At 45.1% G+C, this 18,308-nt stretch overlaps 1 protein-coding gene across 1 annotated transcript in view; it reads left to right on the top strand.

The window, feature by feature from the left end:
• ADCY3 (adenylate cyclase 3) overlaps nt 1-18,308 on the top strand; it is a gene marked incomplete in the record, with an annotated part of 286,396 nt that overhangs the window by 119,375 nt on the left and 148,713 nt on the right. The window contains 1 exon segment of the mRNA XM_078786848.1: nt 14,716-14,827. Coding sequence (XP_078642974.1) covers nt 14,716-14,827 — 112 coding nt within the window.

Raw genomic sequence — 18,308 nt, 5'->3', positions numbered from 1 at the left:
TGAATTGAGAACAATCCAAATGCAGCGTCTTTGATTTCAGCAATCACCTGTTCTTTTATGTCGCTAGACAAGTCAGCAATCCTCCTTTGAACCGTATTATTTGACAGAGAAATTTTGTTGAACTTTTTTTCAGCGTCTTCTCCAAGCAGAATCCTAGCCATCTTCAGAGCACATGACTTGATCAGAGTCTCTCCGACTGTGTGAGGTTTCTTCTGTTGCGCAATGAGGAGGCTGACGGCATAAGAAGCCTCCGTAAGACGCTTGTTTTGCTGAAATAATGTTCCACTTTGATCCAAGCTCTGGCGCTTCACGTTCTCTTCCATTCGCTTGAAGAAGTCCACATCCTTATGTTTATGATGTGGATGAATCTTCTCCAAATGGAGCTTCAACTTCGATGGCCACAAAGATTGATTTCCGAGAACTTTCTGGTGCAGGACGCATTGTCCCTTTAATTCTCCACGATCATGTAAGGATGTGAATCCAAACTTTATGTATTGCTCATCATATCTTCGTTTTGTCATTTCAGAAGGGTTTCTGGGGGGGGGGGGAAAAAAAACAAAGGAAAAATATAAAAAAACAAGACAAAAAAAATGCAGGGAATAGTGGGTGGCTACCACCAACACACACAGAATTGAACTCTTGTTTTTGGTCTTGTGCATGAAAAGATTATATTATTTGGGCAAATATTGGGCAGTCTCTGTGGCCCACCTGGAAAACGTGCTGTGGCCCACCAGTGGGCCATAAAACCACTGATTGGGATTGGGAACCCACCTAATGTGCATTGGGAACCCATGCCCCATCACTCAGTGGTGAAGAATCACTTTCAAAAAAAATTCCCGTATCTGGATCCGAATTCGGACCTTCACCAAAATCAATTTATCTTTGTCACACACCCAACCTGTCCATCAAATTTCGTCCAAATCCGTCCACAAAATTTGGTCCTGCTCACAGACAAACAAACAGACAGACAGAGGTGAAAACAAACCTCCGTTCACCTTCGATGGCGGAGGAAATAAAAAAAATGCTCATATCCGGATCCGCCGCCAGATCTTCACCAATATCAAATCAATTGGTCCTTGTCACACACCAAACTTGTCCACCAAGCTTTGTCCGAATCTGTCCATAAGGTTTTGACATATCCTGCTTTGAGATATCCTGCTTCGGTACTAGAGGTAACTCGGCTCACAGATTTGTTGACGCATGGTTTCAGACTTCATCTTTTTTTTTTTGGCGGAAAGAGATGACATGGGAAGACTGGAAATACAATCTTATTCAGACCTCAGAGGAGACTATGGCTGTCTCACCAAAATAAATAAAAATGTCGTAAGGAATACTGTAAATAGGTTATTGCAATTGAATGGGATGTTGCTGAGCAGTTGTAAGATGCATTGGTGGTAGTGGTAGTGGTTGTGGTGGTGGTTGTGCTGTTGCTTCTGCTGCATAGCAATCTGATTCTGGACATGACGCATTTTTAAAAATTGTTATAAATGTGAAAGACATACCGGTTTCTCCCGCGACTCTTTTTATTTTTTCATTTTTTATTTTTTATTTTTCACACCTTCAACGCTTTGATCCAGGAAATGCCATTTCCCCATTTAAAAGTGATAGCCAGGTATATTACTACCTGGCTCCAAACAATAATTATTCAAGGCATTATTGGTACTTAGGGTTCCTTTAACCCTGCCGTTGAGTTCCTTCATGCTGTTGAATCAATGTTACCAACGACATCGAGTCTGTTGCTTTCACCTTGTTGAACAGGAAGGCCTTTAATGCTATGTCTCCACCAACAAGCTTGCACTTGTAGAAATCAATGGCGCATGTGCCATTTGAAGTTATCTATTTATTACATATAGTTGTGAGTTGTGAAAAGGGGAAAGAATAAGGGATTATATGAGAAAGAGGAGGGTATGAGAATGTGATAGATCGTGAAAGGCAACTTGGTTTGAGAGTATATTGAAGGAAAGGGCCGGGCCATAAATGAGGCATAATTGGGGTTGGGTTGGGTGAGTGATGAGGATTGGGGTGTGGGGTGATGTTGCTTTTGCAGAACTTTGACATATTTGCACATTTGCATCACTATATTTATGAGACATGACATCAAATGTGTCATGAAATATTCACATCTTAAACAATGTGATCACATGACAGCATGTAGTCATTTGGTGACATTCACTGAAAAGGAGATGACACAACTTGTGTCCATTACTCATGAGCGTTTCAAACTGGCAAAGTCTCTATTTTTCCACGGTGTGTTTTAAAAGAACCAAAAACTTACATTTATTTCAATGTCAACTCTGCACCGTCTTTCTGCTCATGTCCAGTAACTTGTGCTGCCAGTGTTACTTTCTGGTAAACAAAAAGCTGTATAACCCAGAAATTACAGTGTGGGAAATGCTATTGTGATTATGTGCACAAGGAATTGTTGCACAATATATATACACATAGTTCCAAATTTCAAAGTAAAGGAGAATCACCTGCTTGAAATCTAATTATTTCAAATACCTTCCAAAAGGTGCCAATAATATTGTCCGGGCCATTTTAGGATTTCTGTGTGGAATAAGCTAAGATTTAGTAATTTTTTCACCTTTTTTTGTTTTGTTCCACTGCAAACCAAAGAAATACAAATGTGGATACCAAAAGAGTTTTTAATTTCAACAATTTCTGTAAGAAATGGTGCATTATTGAAAAAAGTGCAAAGGTGCCAATTTCTTGGCCATGACAGGAGCTTTGTCGGACACTCGACTGTCCTGGCTTGATTTTTCCCGCTTTTGGCATCAAGGATACTCGACAAGAACCATTGCTTTCACTTATTTTTTGCGACTGCTTTCAGCGACCTGAACGTCATATTTGTGTATCGATTTCCTCTTGAGCTTCACCATGCAGATGGGATTCAATACATTGAAGTACCACGGTTGTACACCGAGCAACAGCTCTATGCTTCACTACATCCTTGGAGATGTTCTTCAATCACGGGTAGCTGCACTTCATACTTGTGTGCCAGTAGTTGTGCTGCACCCCTGAGCACGCTGTCCTTCACAGGGACAGTCAAGGCATCTATCTAGCTGCACTTCATACTTGTGTGCCAGTAGTTGTGCTGCACCCCTGAGCACGCTGTCCTTCACGGGGACAGTCAAGGCATCTATCTAGCTGCACTTCATACTTGTGTGCCAGTAGTTGTGCTGCATCCCTGAGCACGCTGTCCTTCACGGGGACAGTCAAGGCATCTATCTAGCTGCACCTCATACTTGTGTGCCAGTAGTTGTGCTGCATCCCTGAGCACGCTGTCCTTCACGGGGACAGTCAAGGCATCTATCTAGCTGCACTTCATACTTGTGTGCCAGTAGTCGTGCTGCATCCCTGAGCATGCTGTCCTTCACGGGGACAGTCAAGGCATCTATCTAGCTGCACTTCATACTTGTGTGCCAGTAGTTGTGCTGCATCCCTGAGCACGCTGTCCTTCACGGGGACAGTCAAGGCATCCATCTAGCTGCACTTCATACTTGTGTGCCAGTAGTTGTGCTGTAATCCTGAGCATGTTGTCCTTCACGGGGACAGTCGAGGCATCTATCGAGCTGCACTTCATACTTGTGTGCCAGTAGTTTTGCTGCGACTCTGAGCGTGCTGTAACCCTGTGCACGCTCTACTTCACGGGGACAGTCAAGGCATCTATCTAGCTGCACTTCATACTTCTGGTGAGGTGGAATTATTGTGTCTGCATTGTTGCAGCACGGCATACAGGGTACAACAATTCGCACAATTGAATTTCCACAGCTTCCTTCTTTTTTTCTTTCTTGTGTTTCCCGCAACATGCTTGATGTTCACCCACACACGTCTAATGACATTTGTTGGCTTGATGGTATGATGTGTGGCGATGTGGGAGTGAGTGTGTTGGCTGCCTACAACCCCCTGCAATGAAAAACAACATTGACAGTCAGTGATAAAAGGGTTGAAGAAGACTTCAGCAAACTAGTCTTGTCCATTTATCCTTCTGGATGCACAGGTGAGAAAGATTATATTGATGACAGATTTCTTGTTGGTAGGAGACTCAGAAATGTGAAGATATCTTCCATCAACATTCCTTCCTCGAAGGCGCACTGTCCGGGGAGTCGAATCAACTTCATATTTCCATTCCACATGTGCACAGACCTTGCCATAATTTTATCAATGAAGTAAATTGCAATCTGATCATGTGCTTGTTAAAGTGGACATCTCTCTGACCATTCTCAGAGAGCCTCCTCAGCATCGACGAGTCTGGCATTTCACTCAGGCCAACTGGCATGGTCTTCAAGCAGCCATGAATCATCTGGACTGGTCTCCCATCTCTACCGCCTCTGACATCAACTCATCCTGGGAATTCTTCCAAAGTAAATTGCTCTCTCTCATGCACAGATTTATCCCATCTCGTCTTCAGTTGTCATACCCTTCCTCCCGTCCATGGTACACGGAATCTTGTGGTGAGGCTATTGCCCAGAAACAACTTGCCTTCGTCTCCTGGAAAGCAAATCCAACGGAAGGAAATCTCATTGCCTTTCACAAAGCCCGAAACAAGTGTGTGTCCACCCTCAGGAGAGCCAGGAAACAATATCTCTCCGTTCTCAAGAAGGAACTCTCTTATCTGTCTCCCTCTTCCAAATCCTGGTGGCGTCTGGTCAAATCTGTTTCTGGTGTTTGTTCCCCCTCCATCCCCTCCCTCACCTCAAACGGCTACACAGCTGACTCCACACGTGAAAAAGCTGAATGCCTCAACTCTGTGTTTGCCTCTAAATCTTGTGTGCCAAACCCATCCCTCTCTGTACCCACCATATCCAGTCGTACCCAGCTACTCCTGGACTCTGTGTCCTTTCCTCCTGACAAGGTGGAAAAGTTTCTGTCAACCCTCGACTCTGATTCTGCAACTGGACCTGACGGCATCAGCTCACGGGTCGTAAAATCCTGTTGTTCCGCTCTTTCACTCCCTCTCTCTGTTCTCTTCACCCTCTCTTTTGCTCAAGGTCATCTGCCATCTGCTTGGAAATCAGCCAACATCACCGCTTTGCACAAAAAATGTGCAAAAACAGATACTAGCAACTATAGACCAATCAGCCTTCTCCCAATTATCAGCAAAGTCATGGAATCCATCATTGTTTCGGATATGAAATCTTTCCTCTTCTCCAATGGCTTGATCTCTGATCATCAATTTGGTTTCAGACCAGGTCACTCTACTCTGGACATGCTGCTTCTGTTTTCTCAACAATGGATGGAGGTCCTCAATGCCAAACAGGAAATTAGAGCTGTCTCCCTTGACATATCACGTGTCTTCAATACGGTCTGGCACCCCGCTCTGCTCACCAAACTCTCCTCCTTTGGTATCCATGGAAAATCTCCACGCATGGCTGGCGGACTTCCTCTCTAGTCGTAGTCAACGTGTGGCCCTGAATGGGTTTCTCTCATCTCCTCTTCCTGTTTAGGCTGGAGTTCCCCAAGGCAGTGTTCTGGGCCCTGTGCTTTTTCTGGTCTTCATCAATGATCTCTCTGACTCTCTTGAAAATCCTCTCTATCTCTTTGCTGATGACTCCACTCTCTGTCGCTCCATTCCTCATCCCTCAGATCGGCAGTCTGCAGCCTCCTCACTCTCTGCAGAACTGGACAAAATCACAGACTGGGCAAACAAGTGGAACATGTCTTTCAATCCTGACAAACCTCACACTCTTACGATGTCTCTCCAAAAAGACCGACTGGGCAACCCTCCCATCCACTTTCTGAATAATCCTCTCCAGGAAGTTCTGTCACTCAAGCTTTTGGGTCTCACTATCTGCCATGATCTTTCCTGGGAAAACCACATTTCAAATCTGGCCTCCAAAGCCAGTCGCCGACTTGGCATCCTCCGTCGTGCGAAGTCCTTCCTTGGCACACCTGAGCTCCTCACCACATACAAGGCTTTCATCCGCAGCTCAATGGAATCCTGCTCTCCCCTCTGGGCTGGTGCTCCTGCCTCACACCTAGCTCGTCTTCACGCTGTTGAAACCAAAGCTTTCAGAATCATTGGAATCTCCCGCGATGAAGCTCACTCCGAGGGCCTTTCACTCACTCACCGCAGGCAGGTTGGTGGTCTTTCCGTCTTCTACCGACTCCTCTCCGGCCTTGCCCCCCCCCCCCCCAGCTCTCTCTGGGCTCTGTCCCCCAAATATTCCTACAGGTCGCACAAGATCTGCGTGCAACCCTCTTGTGGTTAAACTGCCAAAATCAAGACTCTCTGCTCACCTTCACTCTTTCATTCCTCTTTTCTCCCGCCTCTGGAACAAACTCACTCACTCTCTTCAATCCCACTCCACCCTCCAGGTCTTTAAAACAGCTGTTCAGCACCATCTCTTATCTTCCCCCATCCAAAACCTTGATCTTTTCTACCCCCGCTAGTTTCACCCCAAATCCACTTTTTTGAAATACCAACTTCTTTCCTGGAAGTCGTTGGTGTCCTTGTGTTTTATACTTCTCCCTCCCCCCCACGCCTCCTCCCCCAAGCCCTCTCCCTCCCACACATCTCCTGATGTCTCTGCTCTCAAATGTTGTGTTTGTGTGCTTCCCTTTCTCTCCTCATCTTGTCTACCGTTCCCTCTTTTTATATATTTTGTTTGTCTGTTTGACTTGTTTGTGTGATAAATGTTAGCTCTTTCACGAGCCTCGATTCTGTATACAAAAAAATAAAATAAAAATAATACACCACATACTGACACACACACACACGCACACGCACACGCACACGCACACACACACACACACACACACACAATACTTATTCCTCAACAGTATGTACTCGTCCCAAAGGGTTACTTTTCCAGTGGACGTGTCATGTGGAAGTTATATCTCGCTTGCCTGGAATAACTAACGAGGCCATTCTAATAATTCAATCAAGCCAATAATAGAATTGCCACCTTAAAATCTAGAAGCCATCTACATATTATGTGTATGCCAATGACAGCAGAATTTTGACCTTGCAGCACACTTTCATCTCATCCTTTTGTCCATAATTGTCCTGCCATGCTATTTTTTCCCTCTCTTCTCTCCTCATATTCCTCTTTCTCTCAAATGTATTTTCCAAATTTTCTCACTCCATTGTTTGTTATTTTATGCTTGGACAACCCTTTAATGATAATAATTTGTATGAAAATGGAGTGCAATCCTTTTTTTGTATACAAAATCAGCTTGCGGATGTGAAGGTGACAGACAGCATACGGCACCATGTGGACGCAACAAGAAATGTGGTCAACGAATAGAAAGAAGAGATAGAAGAGGGAGCGAAACATAGCAACCCGCAAATAGATGGGGAGATGTAGGAAGGGGTGACCTTCAGATGAATGACCAATTTGTTGCAGGTTTACCCCAAATCACGTTTAAATTGAAAGAGTTTTGTCCCAAAACGGTCGAATGAAAGTTGATGAAGGTGGAGAAGGCCTTGGTTAGGTATGGAGGATGACCTCTGCACTAACGTGAAGCCCTGGAATAGAAAGTGAGAGCTCAACAGACTGGTGTGTTCACAATTGTTTGTTAACATGCATTGTTTGCCATTCCGCTGTGCCGTTAGAGTCGCTTTTATTTCGCGAATTAGAAACATCACGTGTTGATGATGCTGCTGTTGCTTTGCACCATCAATTGCTGCACCTGCACACCTGTACAGCTCCTGTTTGTTTGAAACATTTGGCCGCTCCCCAAAGGAGCAGTCGTCATAGCGAAGTGCACACAACTTGGTGTTAAATTACGGCGTTATAAAACGTCTGAATGAGGCATGTTTGCCAAGATTAGCATTTGTACCAATCTCTTGGTTCCGCATTCATAAATTATTAAACTGTTTTACAATTCACTTTCATCACTGATCTTGTTGTGGGGTTTTTGTTTCCTTTCCCTTGATCCTAGTTTTATAAGGATGATCATTTGCTGTTAATAAAGCCATCCTGAGTTTCTCTTTTGTTTTATCACAATTTTATCAATGAACTCGATTAACATCGACAAGGATTATTTATGTAGGACCGATGTAGAAAAAATAAAATAAACACACTGGCTAAATACCACTGTAATACTACAACAGTGTTTGTGCGCTTCCCCTTCCCTCCCCATCTTGTCTTCCGCTCCCTCTTTTTATATATTTTGTTTGTGAAGTAAATGTTAGCTCTTTCACGAGCCTCGATTCAGTATCCAAAAAAAACAAAAAAAAACCAGTTGGTGTTTGACTACATGCTTTAGCCAACAAATCATTGTCTACTTGGATACTTGGTATTCCGCACTTGTGTTTGGCTAAACATTGTGACGAGACTTGTCATTTCAGTTTTTAAGCCAATGCTGTGCAAGGATCTGCCATATATATTTGCCAAAAACGAAGAAAATACAGATCTTTGTTTTTCATTTATATTTTGAGTGCTCGACGTGTGCACGGGTATGTGCATGGGAGCCACGATGGTGCACGTTTCTGTCTGCGCTGGCGCTGATGATTCGCTAAGAAGCGATGAAACTAGTCCGGCAGCTGAGGGGGTGCGCAGCGTTTGGATTCTCTTTGTGTACTATGTGTGAATGTCTGCACAGCTGTGGAGGAACTCTGGGAAGGGTTTGGAACGGTAAAGGCCTCAACTTGTGCAGCCGTTCATCGTTGCTTTACGTTGCTGTGTGTGTGTGTGTGTGTGTGTGTGTGTGTGTGTGTGTGTGTGCGTGCGTGCGTGCGTGCGTATACATACTAGCTTGGCTCGGCCCGCTGCGCTCACTTCACCACGCGTCGTCGTTACAGAGGAACGGGCTTGCTTTACCTGAAGATAATGACTGTACCTGAGTTGCTGTGTTGTCATGATTGACACCAATCATAATACAAACAATTATTTTGCACAAATGTATTTAATATCCGTGATATTACATTTTATAAACAATTTATCTCCGGATATATATACCTTCGGATATATATATATATATTTATATACCATACCAAGATATATATATATATAAATTAAAAAACCCTCAACACATACATACCTGACGAGTAGGTGCAGGTTATAGGTATGGGACGATTACACATCACCACCACATAATTCAAACACCTCACCACCACAGAATTCAAAACACCTCACCACCACATGATACAAAACACCTCACCACCATGTAATTCAAAACACCTCACCACCATGTAATTCAAAACACCTCACCACCACATGATACAAAACACCTCACCACCACATGATACAAAACACCTCACCACCATGTAATTCAAAACACCTCACCACCATGTAATTCAAAACACCTCACCACCACATGATACAAAACACCTCACCACCACATGATACAAAACACCTCACCACCACATGATACAAAACACCTCACCACCACATAATTCAAACACCTCACCACCACATAATTCAAAACACCTCACCACCACATGATACAAAACACCTCACCACCACATGATACAAAACACCTCACCACCACATGATACAAAACACCTCACCACCACATGATACAAAACACCTCACCACCATGTAATTCAAAACGCCTCACCACCATGTAATTCAAAACACCTCACCACCATGTAATTCAAAACACCTCACCACCATGTAATTCAAAACACCTCACCACCACGTAATTCAAAACACCTCACCACCACGTAATTCAAAACACCTCATCACCACATGATACAAAACACCTCACCACCACATAATTCAAACACCTCACCACCACATAATTCAAAACACCTCACCACCACATGATACAAAACACCTCACCACCATGTAATTCAAAACACCTCACCACCATGTGATTCAAAACACCTCACCACCATGTAATTCAAAACACCTCACCACCACGTAATTCAAAACACCTCACCACCACGTAATTCAAAACACCTCACCACCACGTAATTCAAAACACCTCACCACCACATGATACAAAACACCTCACCACCATGTGATTCAAAACACCTCACCACCACGTAATTCAAAACACCTCACCACCACGTAATTCAAAACACCTCACCACCACGTAATTCAAAACACCTCACCACCACGTAATTCAAAACACCTCACCACCACATGATACAAAACACCTCACCACCATGTAATTCAAAACACCTCACCATCACGTGAATCAAAACACCTCACCACCATGTAATTCAAAACACCTCACCACCACGTAATTCAAAACACCTCACCACCACGTAATTCAAAACACCTCACCACCACGTAATTCAAAACACCTCACCACCACATGATACAAAACACCTCACCACCATGTAATTCAAAACACCTCACCACCATGTGATTCAAAACACCTCACCATCACGTGAATCAAAACACCTCACCACCACGTAATTCAAAACACCTCACCACCATGTGATTCAAAACACCTCACCACCACATGATACAAAACACCTCACCACCATGTAATTCAAAACACCTCACCACCATGTGATTCAAAACACCTCACCACCACGTGAATCAAAACACCTCACCACTGCATGATACAAAACACCTCACCACCATGTAATTCAAAACACCTCACCACCATGTGATTCAAAACACCTCACCACCAGGTGAATCAAAACACCTCACCACCATGTAATTCAAAACCCCTCACCACCACGTAATTCAAAACACCTCACCACCACGTAATTCAAAACACCTCACCACCACGTAATTCAAAACACCTCACCACCACGTAATTCAAAACCTCACCACCACGTAATTCAAAACACCTCACCACCACGTGATTCAAAACCCCTCACCACCACATAATTAAAACGTAATTACTACGACCTACTACCAATACCTAGTTTGGCCGCATCACACATACACTTCCTACCTAGTTTGGCCTTCCCCATTTCTAATTTGGAATGTCACCCCCATTCTTTCATTCCTCTGTCCTTTTGTCTGTGGAGTCGACCGTGTATGTTGTCTCGGTCCCCTCCCTCAAGTTATTCAAAAGTGTTGTCCAGTGCACCATCACCTCCTTTTGATGTCGGAGACGCTCCCTGCCATGAAAAAGTAGAAAATAACGTGTCCCATATTTGACGGCTTGGCTAAAATAGGATAAGACAAGCGTTGCACAAACAAAAAAAGAATGGTGCCGTCGTACATGAACTCACTTTGTTGAGTAAAGTTCAAAATGAGTGCTTTAGGTTTGTGTACCTCAATAATGATCAAGTGAGTCATTGCCATGGGAATTTAGGCTGACGTGTCACTCCTACCTGTGATGATTGTTGAGTGTTGAGCAAACTTGTACCTGGCATGTTGTTGGTTTGTACCTAGCCAAAGATTCCAAACGGATAAAACAATTCATCACCCCTCCCTTAATCCCACTGCTTCCTTTTTATTTGCTCAACACCGAAATGTTTTGATGTGCTATTTCTGTTGTTGATGTTGTTGTAGATCCAAAGCATAATAGACCATAATGGCTTCGACTCCTGCAAAACCTTTTGCCATGGTGATGAGTCGAATAATTTGTAGGAAGCGTTGTCATTAGGTTGTTGTCGGACGCATTGTTGGCCGGCTATTTGCTCGCTTTCGTCGGTTACGGTTCGACGAAGTGAACCCAGCAGCCACTCGTGTTGACAAGTTCAGACAAATGCAGATTATTGCTATTATGATGATTATGCACCAATGCACCATGTTCCATGCACAGCACCGATTCTGCCGAAGCGGTTTCTTGGCTCGGGGTGCATTTCCTGGGGTTTTAATCGTTCACGCACATGACCTGATGTTGTGGAGGGATTGTACTTTCTCTCGAGTTGTCTCGTCTGGGTTTTCATTGCCAACCAGACGATAAACTGTCAGATTCCATCTTTGTAGGAAGGGCGTTGCATCACAAATTGCGCCTCGGATGGGACGTTGAGCCGTACACCGATTGGTTGCCGGTCCCGGTGGACATTTGAAGATCCCATCACGGTGTCTTTCGTTAAAGAGGAGGAGGCAAGTTCTCTCAAGCACCCTCAACAAATTTCAAATTGCCTGCCATAACCTCCATGGGGCACTGCATCAGCGGCCCAGCTGTATTCCCAGCAATGATTCGACTAGCATCCAGGTGATGCACACAAATGAAAGGATCCCTCACAGACAAACCTGGTGTCAAGTAGGTACCAACCATTAAATTGCAGATTAACCTCCCATCCAAGAGGACAGTACTTTGCAATTCTGTGAATACACCTGCAAAGCACCAGGAAGGTACACCGTAAAAAACGATTTTGTCCTGACGAAGGAATAACGCTCGAAATGTTATCCGCACCTCGGTTTCCATGGCAGGAAACATATTCTTGGCCAACACTTAGTTGCCTAAACCCCATTTATTTTTCTTGTCCGCTGACACAAAGCGTCACTAATCTTAAGCAATATTTCTTTACACCAAGGCAATTGTTTATTTGCAGATGGATTTTGTTCCCTTGGTAATCAAATGCAGATGACGTCTTGTAAACTACTAATACTGAGCTATTCCGTCATGCTATGGAGTTATAGAAAAATTATAGATAGTTACTGCTCAACATATCCGATAGTTAACAGCTGTTCACCACCATCTCAAGTCATCCCCCATCCAAAACCATGATATTTTCTACCCTCGTTACCCCCATAGCTGTTCACCACCATCTCAAGTCATCCCCCATCCAAAACCATGATTTTCTCTACCCTTGTTACCCCCATAGCTGTTCACCACCATCTCAAGTCATCCCCCATCCAAAACCATGATCTTTTCTACCCTTGTTACCTCCATAGCTGTTCACCACCATCTCAAGTCATCCCCCATCCACAACCATGATTTTCTCTACCCTTGTTACCCCCATAGCTGTTCACCACCATCTCAAGTCATCCCCCATCCAAAACCATGATTTTCTCTACCCTCGTTACCCCCATAGCTGTTCACCACCATCTCAAGTCATCCCCCATCCAAAACCATGATATTTTCTACCCTCGTTACCCCCATAGCTGTTCACCACCATCTCAAGTCATCCCCCATCCAAAACCATGATCTTTTCTACCCTTGTTACCCCCATAGCTGTTCACCACCATCTCAAGTCATCCCCCATCCAAAACCATGATCTTTTCTACCCTTGTTACCCCCATAGCTGTTCACCACCATCTCAAGTCATCCCCCATCCAAAACCATGATTTTCTCTACCCTTGTTACCCCCATAGCTGTTCACCACCATCTCAAGTCATCCCCCATCCAAAACCATGATCTTTTCTACCCTCGTTACCTCCATAGCTGTTCACCACCATCTCAAGTCATCCCCCATCCACAACCATGATTTTCTCTACCCTTGTTACCCCCATAGCTGTTCACCACCATCTCAAGTCATCCCCCATCCAAAACCATGATCTTTTCTACCCTCGTTACCTCCATAGCTGTTCACCACCATCTCAAGTCATCCCCCATCCACAACCATGATTTTCTCTACCCTTGTTACCCCCATAGCTGTTCACCACCATCTCAAGTCATCCCCCATCCACAACCATGATTTTCTCTACCCTTGTTACCCCCATAGCTGTTCACCACCATCTCAAGTCATCCCCCATCCAAAACCATGATATTTTCTACCCTTATTACCCCCATAGCTGTTCACCACCATCTCAAGTCATCCCCCATCCAAAACCATGATCTTTTCTACCCTTGTTACCCCCATAGCTGTTCACCACCATCTCAAGTCATCCCCCATCCAAAACCATGATCTTTTCTACCCTTGTTAACCCTATAGCTGTTCACCACCATCTCAAGTCATCCCCCATCCAAAACCATGATCTTTTCTACCCTTGTTACCCCCATAGCTGTTCACCACCATCTCAAGTCATCCCCCATCCAAAACCATGATCTTTTCTACCCTTGTTACCCCCATAGCTGTTCACCACCATCTCAAGTCATCCCCCATCCAAAACCATGATCTTTTCCACACCTGTTAAACCACCCCCATCCCTCTCAAAATTTTCCTTACGCATCCCTAGGTTATCCATCTCCGTCGACTTTGTCCCTCTGTCCTGCTGTTGGCATTTCTCCTTTCTCATGTTGTTCCCTTTGCTCTGTTGTGTCCTGATCGGTTCTGTGTCCTAGTTCTTCCACGAGCCTCGGACCTTGTATATATAAATAGTTCATTAGTGTTTTGTGTGCAGCCTGCGGCTGCTGGTTGCATCATGGTCCCCCCCCCCCCCCTTCCCACGCCTCCTCCCCCCAGGCCCTCTCCCTCCCGTGCTTCTCCCTGCTCTCAGGTGTTGTGTTTGTGTGCTTCCCCTCCTCTCCCCATCTTGTCCTTCCGCTCCCTCTTTTTGTATGTTTTGTTTGTCTGGTTGATTTGTTTGTGGAATAAATGTTAGCTCGTTCACGAGCCTCGCTCGATTCAGTATACAAAAAAAATAATGGTTGACAAGTTGCTGGGAGGGCGGCTGTGCCGCTGATGCAGTGCCCCTGTTCCCAGTAAGCTGGTGCTCATTTTGCCGACCTAGGAAGGATGACAGGCTGAGTCAACCCACCTTATATTATTATAACGGCACGACAGGTGCTCGAGCTGAAGACCCTAAGATCTTGAATGATCACAGTTGATTCCACTCTCGGCTCTAAAGCTCTGCCAGGTACCCTTGAACTCTCTGCTTAACCTTTTCGATGTTATCCTTCTGCATTTGTTTTTTCTTGCGGTTATTTATTTATTTATTGTTTTCTTGTTTGATTGATCGCCACGACACTTGACTGACCAATGCCTGTCGTTGTGTTTTTCCACCCTGGCCTTTCTGGCAGCATCCTGTTTGCTGACATTGTCGGGTTCACTCAGCTTTCCTCGACTTGCAGTGCACAAGAACTTGTGAAGCTGCTCAACGAACTCTTTGCGGGTTTTGACAAGCTCGCTGCGGTCAGTTTTATGCACACAGGCCACAGATATGTAACCAGAGGTAAAACATGAGTAGCCCACATTGCACGTTGCCTGTTTGGATTATCTGTGTTGTGAAACGTTAGATATATGAAGGAAATAACTCGTTATAATCTCACATTGCATTGCGTTATAATCGCACCCCTCCATACGGGAGCAGCCAGGGATCTTTGTTATTATCATGTGTAATTCAAAATACGTACATGTTCAAAATACCTCTCGCTACGTAATTCAAAAAAAAAAAATACTTCACTGCACTGGAAAACCTTGTGGCAGGAATACTGTACTGTATAGGGTGGGGACTTGTAACACCCTCTCCCACCAGGTGGCAGCCCCACACGATCCTCTCCCAACTGGCGGCAGCCCCACACAATCCTCTCCCACCTGGTGGCAGCCCCACGCGATCCTCTCCCACCTGGTGGCATCCCCACACGATCCTCTCCCACCAGATGGCAGCGCCACACGATCCTCTTCCACCTGGTGGCAGCCCCACACGATCCTCTCCCACCAGGTGGCAGCGCCACACGATCCTCTCCCACCTGGTGGCAGCCCCACGCGATCCTCTCCCACCTGGTGGCATCCCCACACGATCCTCTCCCACCTGGTGGCATCCCCACACGATCCTCTCCCACCAGATGGCAGCGCCACACGATCCTCTCCCACCTGGTGGCAGCCCCACACGATCCTCTCCCACCAGGTGGCAGCGCCACACGATCCTCTCCCACCTGGCGGCAGCCCCACACGATCCTCTCCCACTTGGTGGCAGCCCCACACGATCCTCTCCCACCTGGTGGCAGCCCCACGCGATCCTCTCCCACCTGGCGGCAGCCCCACACGATCCTCTCCCACCTGGTGGCAGCGCCACACGACGCACATTTACATGCAGAATTTGCATCCCCCACCCTACCCCCCCCCCCCCCACCCCACCCCACCCCACCCCTCCCATACCACGGGCAAAGAAACACAACACCCCTATACAATAATTGGAGTCATGCTGATCCTATTTAGCAAGTCTGGATGTAATTGGCCCTGAACTGTAGGAGGAGTGTAGAACTACCTTTAGAGGCCGTTACCCCCCGCAGAGCAGGGGTTGGCCTTTTTCGGGCACCATGGTCTCCTTTTTGAAGCAATGTTTTATGGCCGGATGCCCTTGCTGCCGCCAAACCTGTTAGTCGCCTCTCACGACACACAGGGAATTACCAGTTTCAATTTGCCGACCTCGGAAGGATGACAGATTGAGTCAACCCCCCTGGTGTTAATTCAGCGATCGACCGGGATTTGAACCCAGGATCCTCGGATCCCAAGCCGGCACCCTAACCGCTAAGCCAACACCAGGCTAACGGTAGGAGTAGTGTGACAAACAAATAAATAAACCTATGTCACCCACAGGGTGAACCGTATCTTGCCAAAATGTGAACATGAGTGACTTGCTTCAGGTCACACTGAGGTGAACAGAACTGCTATCCACTAGAAGCGACTCTTTGAGGAATGTCTGCCCACGAGATATTGAAAGATTTTGATGAGAACTGAGGAAATAATTTTTTCATGAAAATTCCGTTTTTTCGTCATGACGTCATCAAATGACGTCATAGCGTCAAACTGTTTACAGATCTGGGAAGCACTCATCAAGGGCATTCATATGAGGTATTACTCGATATGGTACCTACGATTTCAAAATTTGACCTTGGGGTCAATAATTTTCGACCTCCAGCGCTAACCATGAAGGTCAAGGCCGATCGCCACCAAAAACTAATCAGCTGAGCGCCGGACCATATACTAGATTCCCATGAAGTTTGGAGACGATCCGATCAAAGTTACTCAAAAAATAACGATTTCAACATTTGACCTTGGGGTCAATAATTTTCGACCTCCAGCGCTAACCATGAAGGTCAAGGCCGATCGCCACCAAAAACTAATCAGCTGAGCGCCGGACCATATACTAGATTCCCATGAAGTTTGGAGACGATCCGATCAAAGTTACTCAAAAAATAAGGGTTTCGTCGACCTCCATGATTGACCACAAAGTGACCTTGACCTTTGACCTTGACCTTCAAAATTTTGTGTGCTGAAGGGTATCTCTATAGGACTCTGATATGCGAAGTTACAGGAGTTTCCAATAATAACTGTGGTCTACAGAGTGATCTGAAGGTCAAGGTCAAAGGTCAAGGTCGACCTCCAGCGCTAACCATGAAGGTCAAGGCCGATCGCCACAAAAAACTAATCAGCTGAGCGCCGGACCATATACTAGATTCCCATGAAGTTTGGAGACGATCCGATCAAAGTTACTCAAAAAATAACGATTTCAACATTTGACCTTGGGGTCAATAATTTTCGACCTCCAGCGCTAACCATGAAGGTCAAGGCCGATCGCCACCAAAAACTAATCAGCTGAGCGCCGGACCATATACTAGATTCCCATGAAGTTTGGAGACGATCCGATCAAAGTTACTCAAAAAATAAGGGTTTCGTCGACCTCCATGATTGACCACAAAGTGACCTTGACCTTTGACCTTGACCTTCAAAATTTTGGGTGCTGAAGGGTATCTCTATAGGACTCTGATATGCGAAGTTACAGGAGTTTCCAATAATAACTGTGGTCTACAGAGTGATCTAAACGTGGAAAAAAAATGATTAACCACAAACAAAAAAACAAAAAAAAAACCTATGTCACCCACAGGGTGAACCGTATCTTGCCAAAATGTGAACATGAGTGACTTGCTTCAGGTCACACTGAGGTGAACAGAACTGCTATCCACTAGAAGCGACTCTTTGAGGAATGTCTGCCCACGAGATATTGAAAGATTTTGATGAGAACTGAGGAAATAATTTTTTCATGAAAATTCCGTTTTTTCGTCATGACGTCATCAAATGACGTCATAGCGTCAAACTGTTTACAGATCTGGGAAGCACTCATCAAGGGCATTCATATGAGGTATTACTCGATATGGTACCTACGATTTCAAAATTTGACCTTGGGGTCAATAATTTTCGACCTCCAGCGCTAACCATGAAGGTCAAGGCCGATCGCCACCAAAAACTAATCAGCTGAGCGCCGGACCATATACTAGATTCCCATGAAGTTTGGAGACGATCCGATCAAAGTTACTCAAAAAATAACGATTTCAACATTTGACCTTGGGGTCAATAATTTTCGACCTCCAGCGCTAACCATGAAGGTCAAGGCCGATCGCCACCAAAAACTAATCAGCTGAGCGCCGGACCATATACTAGATTCCCATGAAGTTTGGAGACGATCCGATCAAAGTTACTCAAAAAATAAGGGTTTCGTCGACCTCCATGATTGACCACAAAGTGACCTTGACCTTTGACCTTGACCTTCAAAATTTTGTGTGCTGAAGGGTATCTCTATAGGACTCTGATATGCGAAGTTACAGGAGTTTCCAATAATAACTGTGGTCTACAGAGTGATCTGAAGGTCAAGGTCAAAGGTCAAGGTCGACCT

Source organism: Myxine glutinosa, chromosome 11, assembly GCF_964187855.1.
Source record: "Myxine glutinosa chromosome 11, kmMyxGlut1.1, whole genome shotgun sequence".
Classification (NCBI taxonomy): domain Eukaryota; kingdom Metazoa; phylum Chordata; class Myxini; order Myxiniformes; family Myxinidae; genus Myxine; species Myxine glutinosa.
The sequence above is the reverse complement of the archived record's forward strand: the minus strand, read 5'-3'. Positions and strand labels throughout refer to the sequence as shown.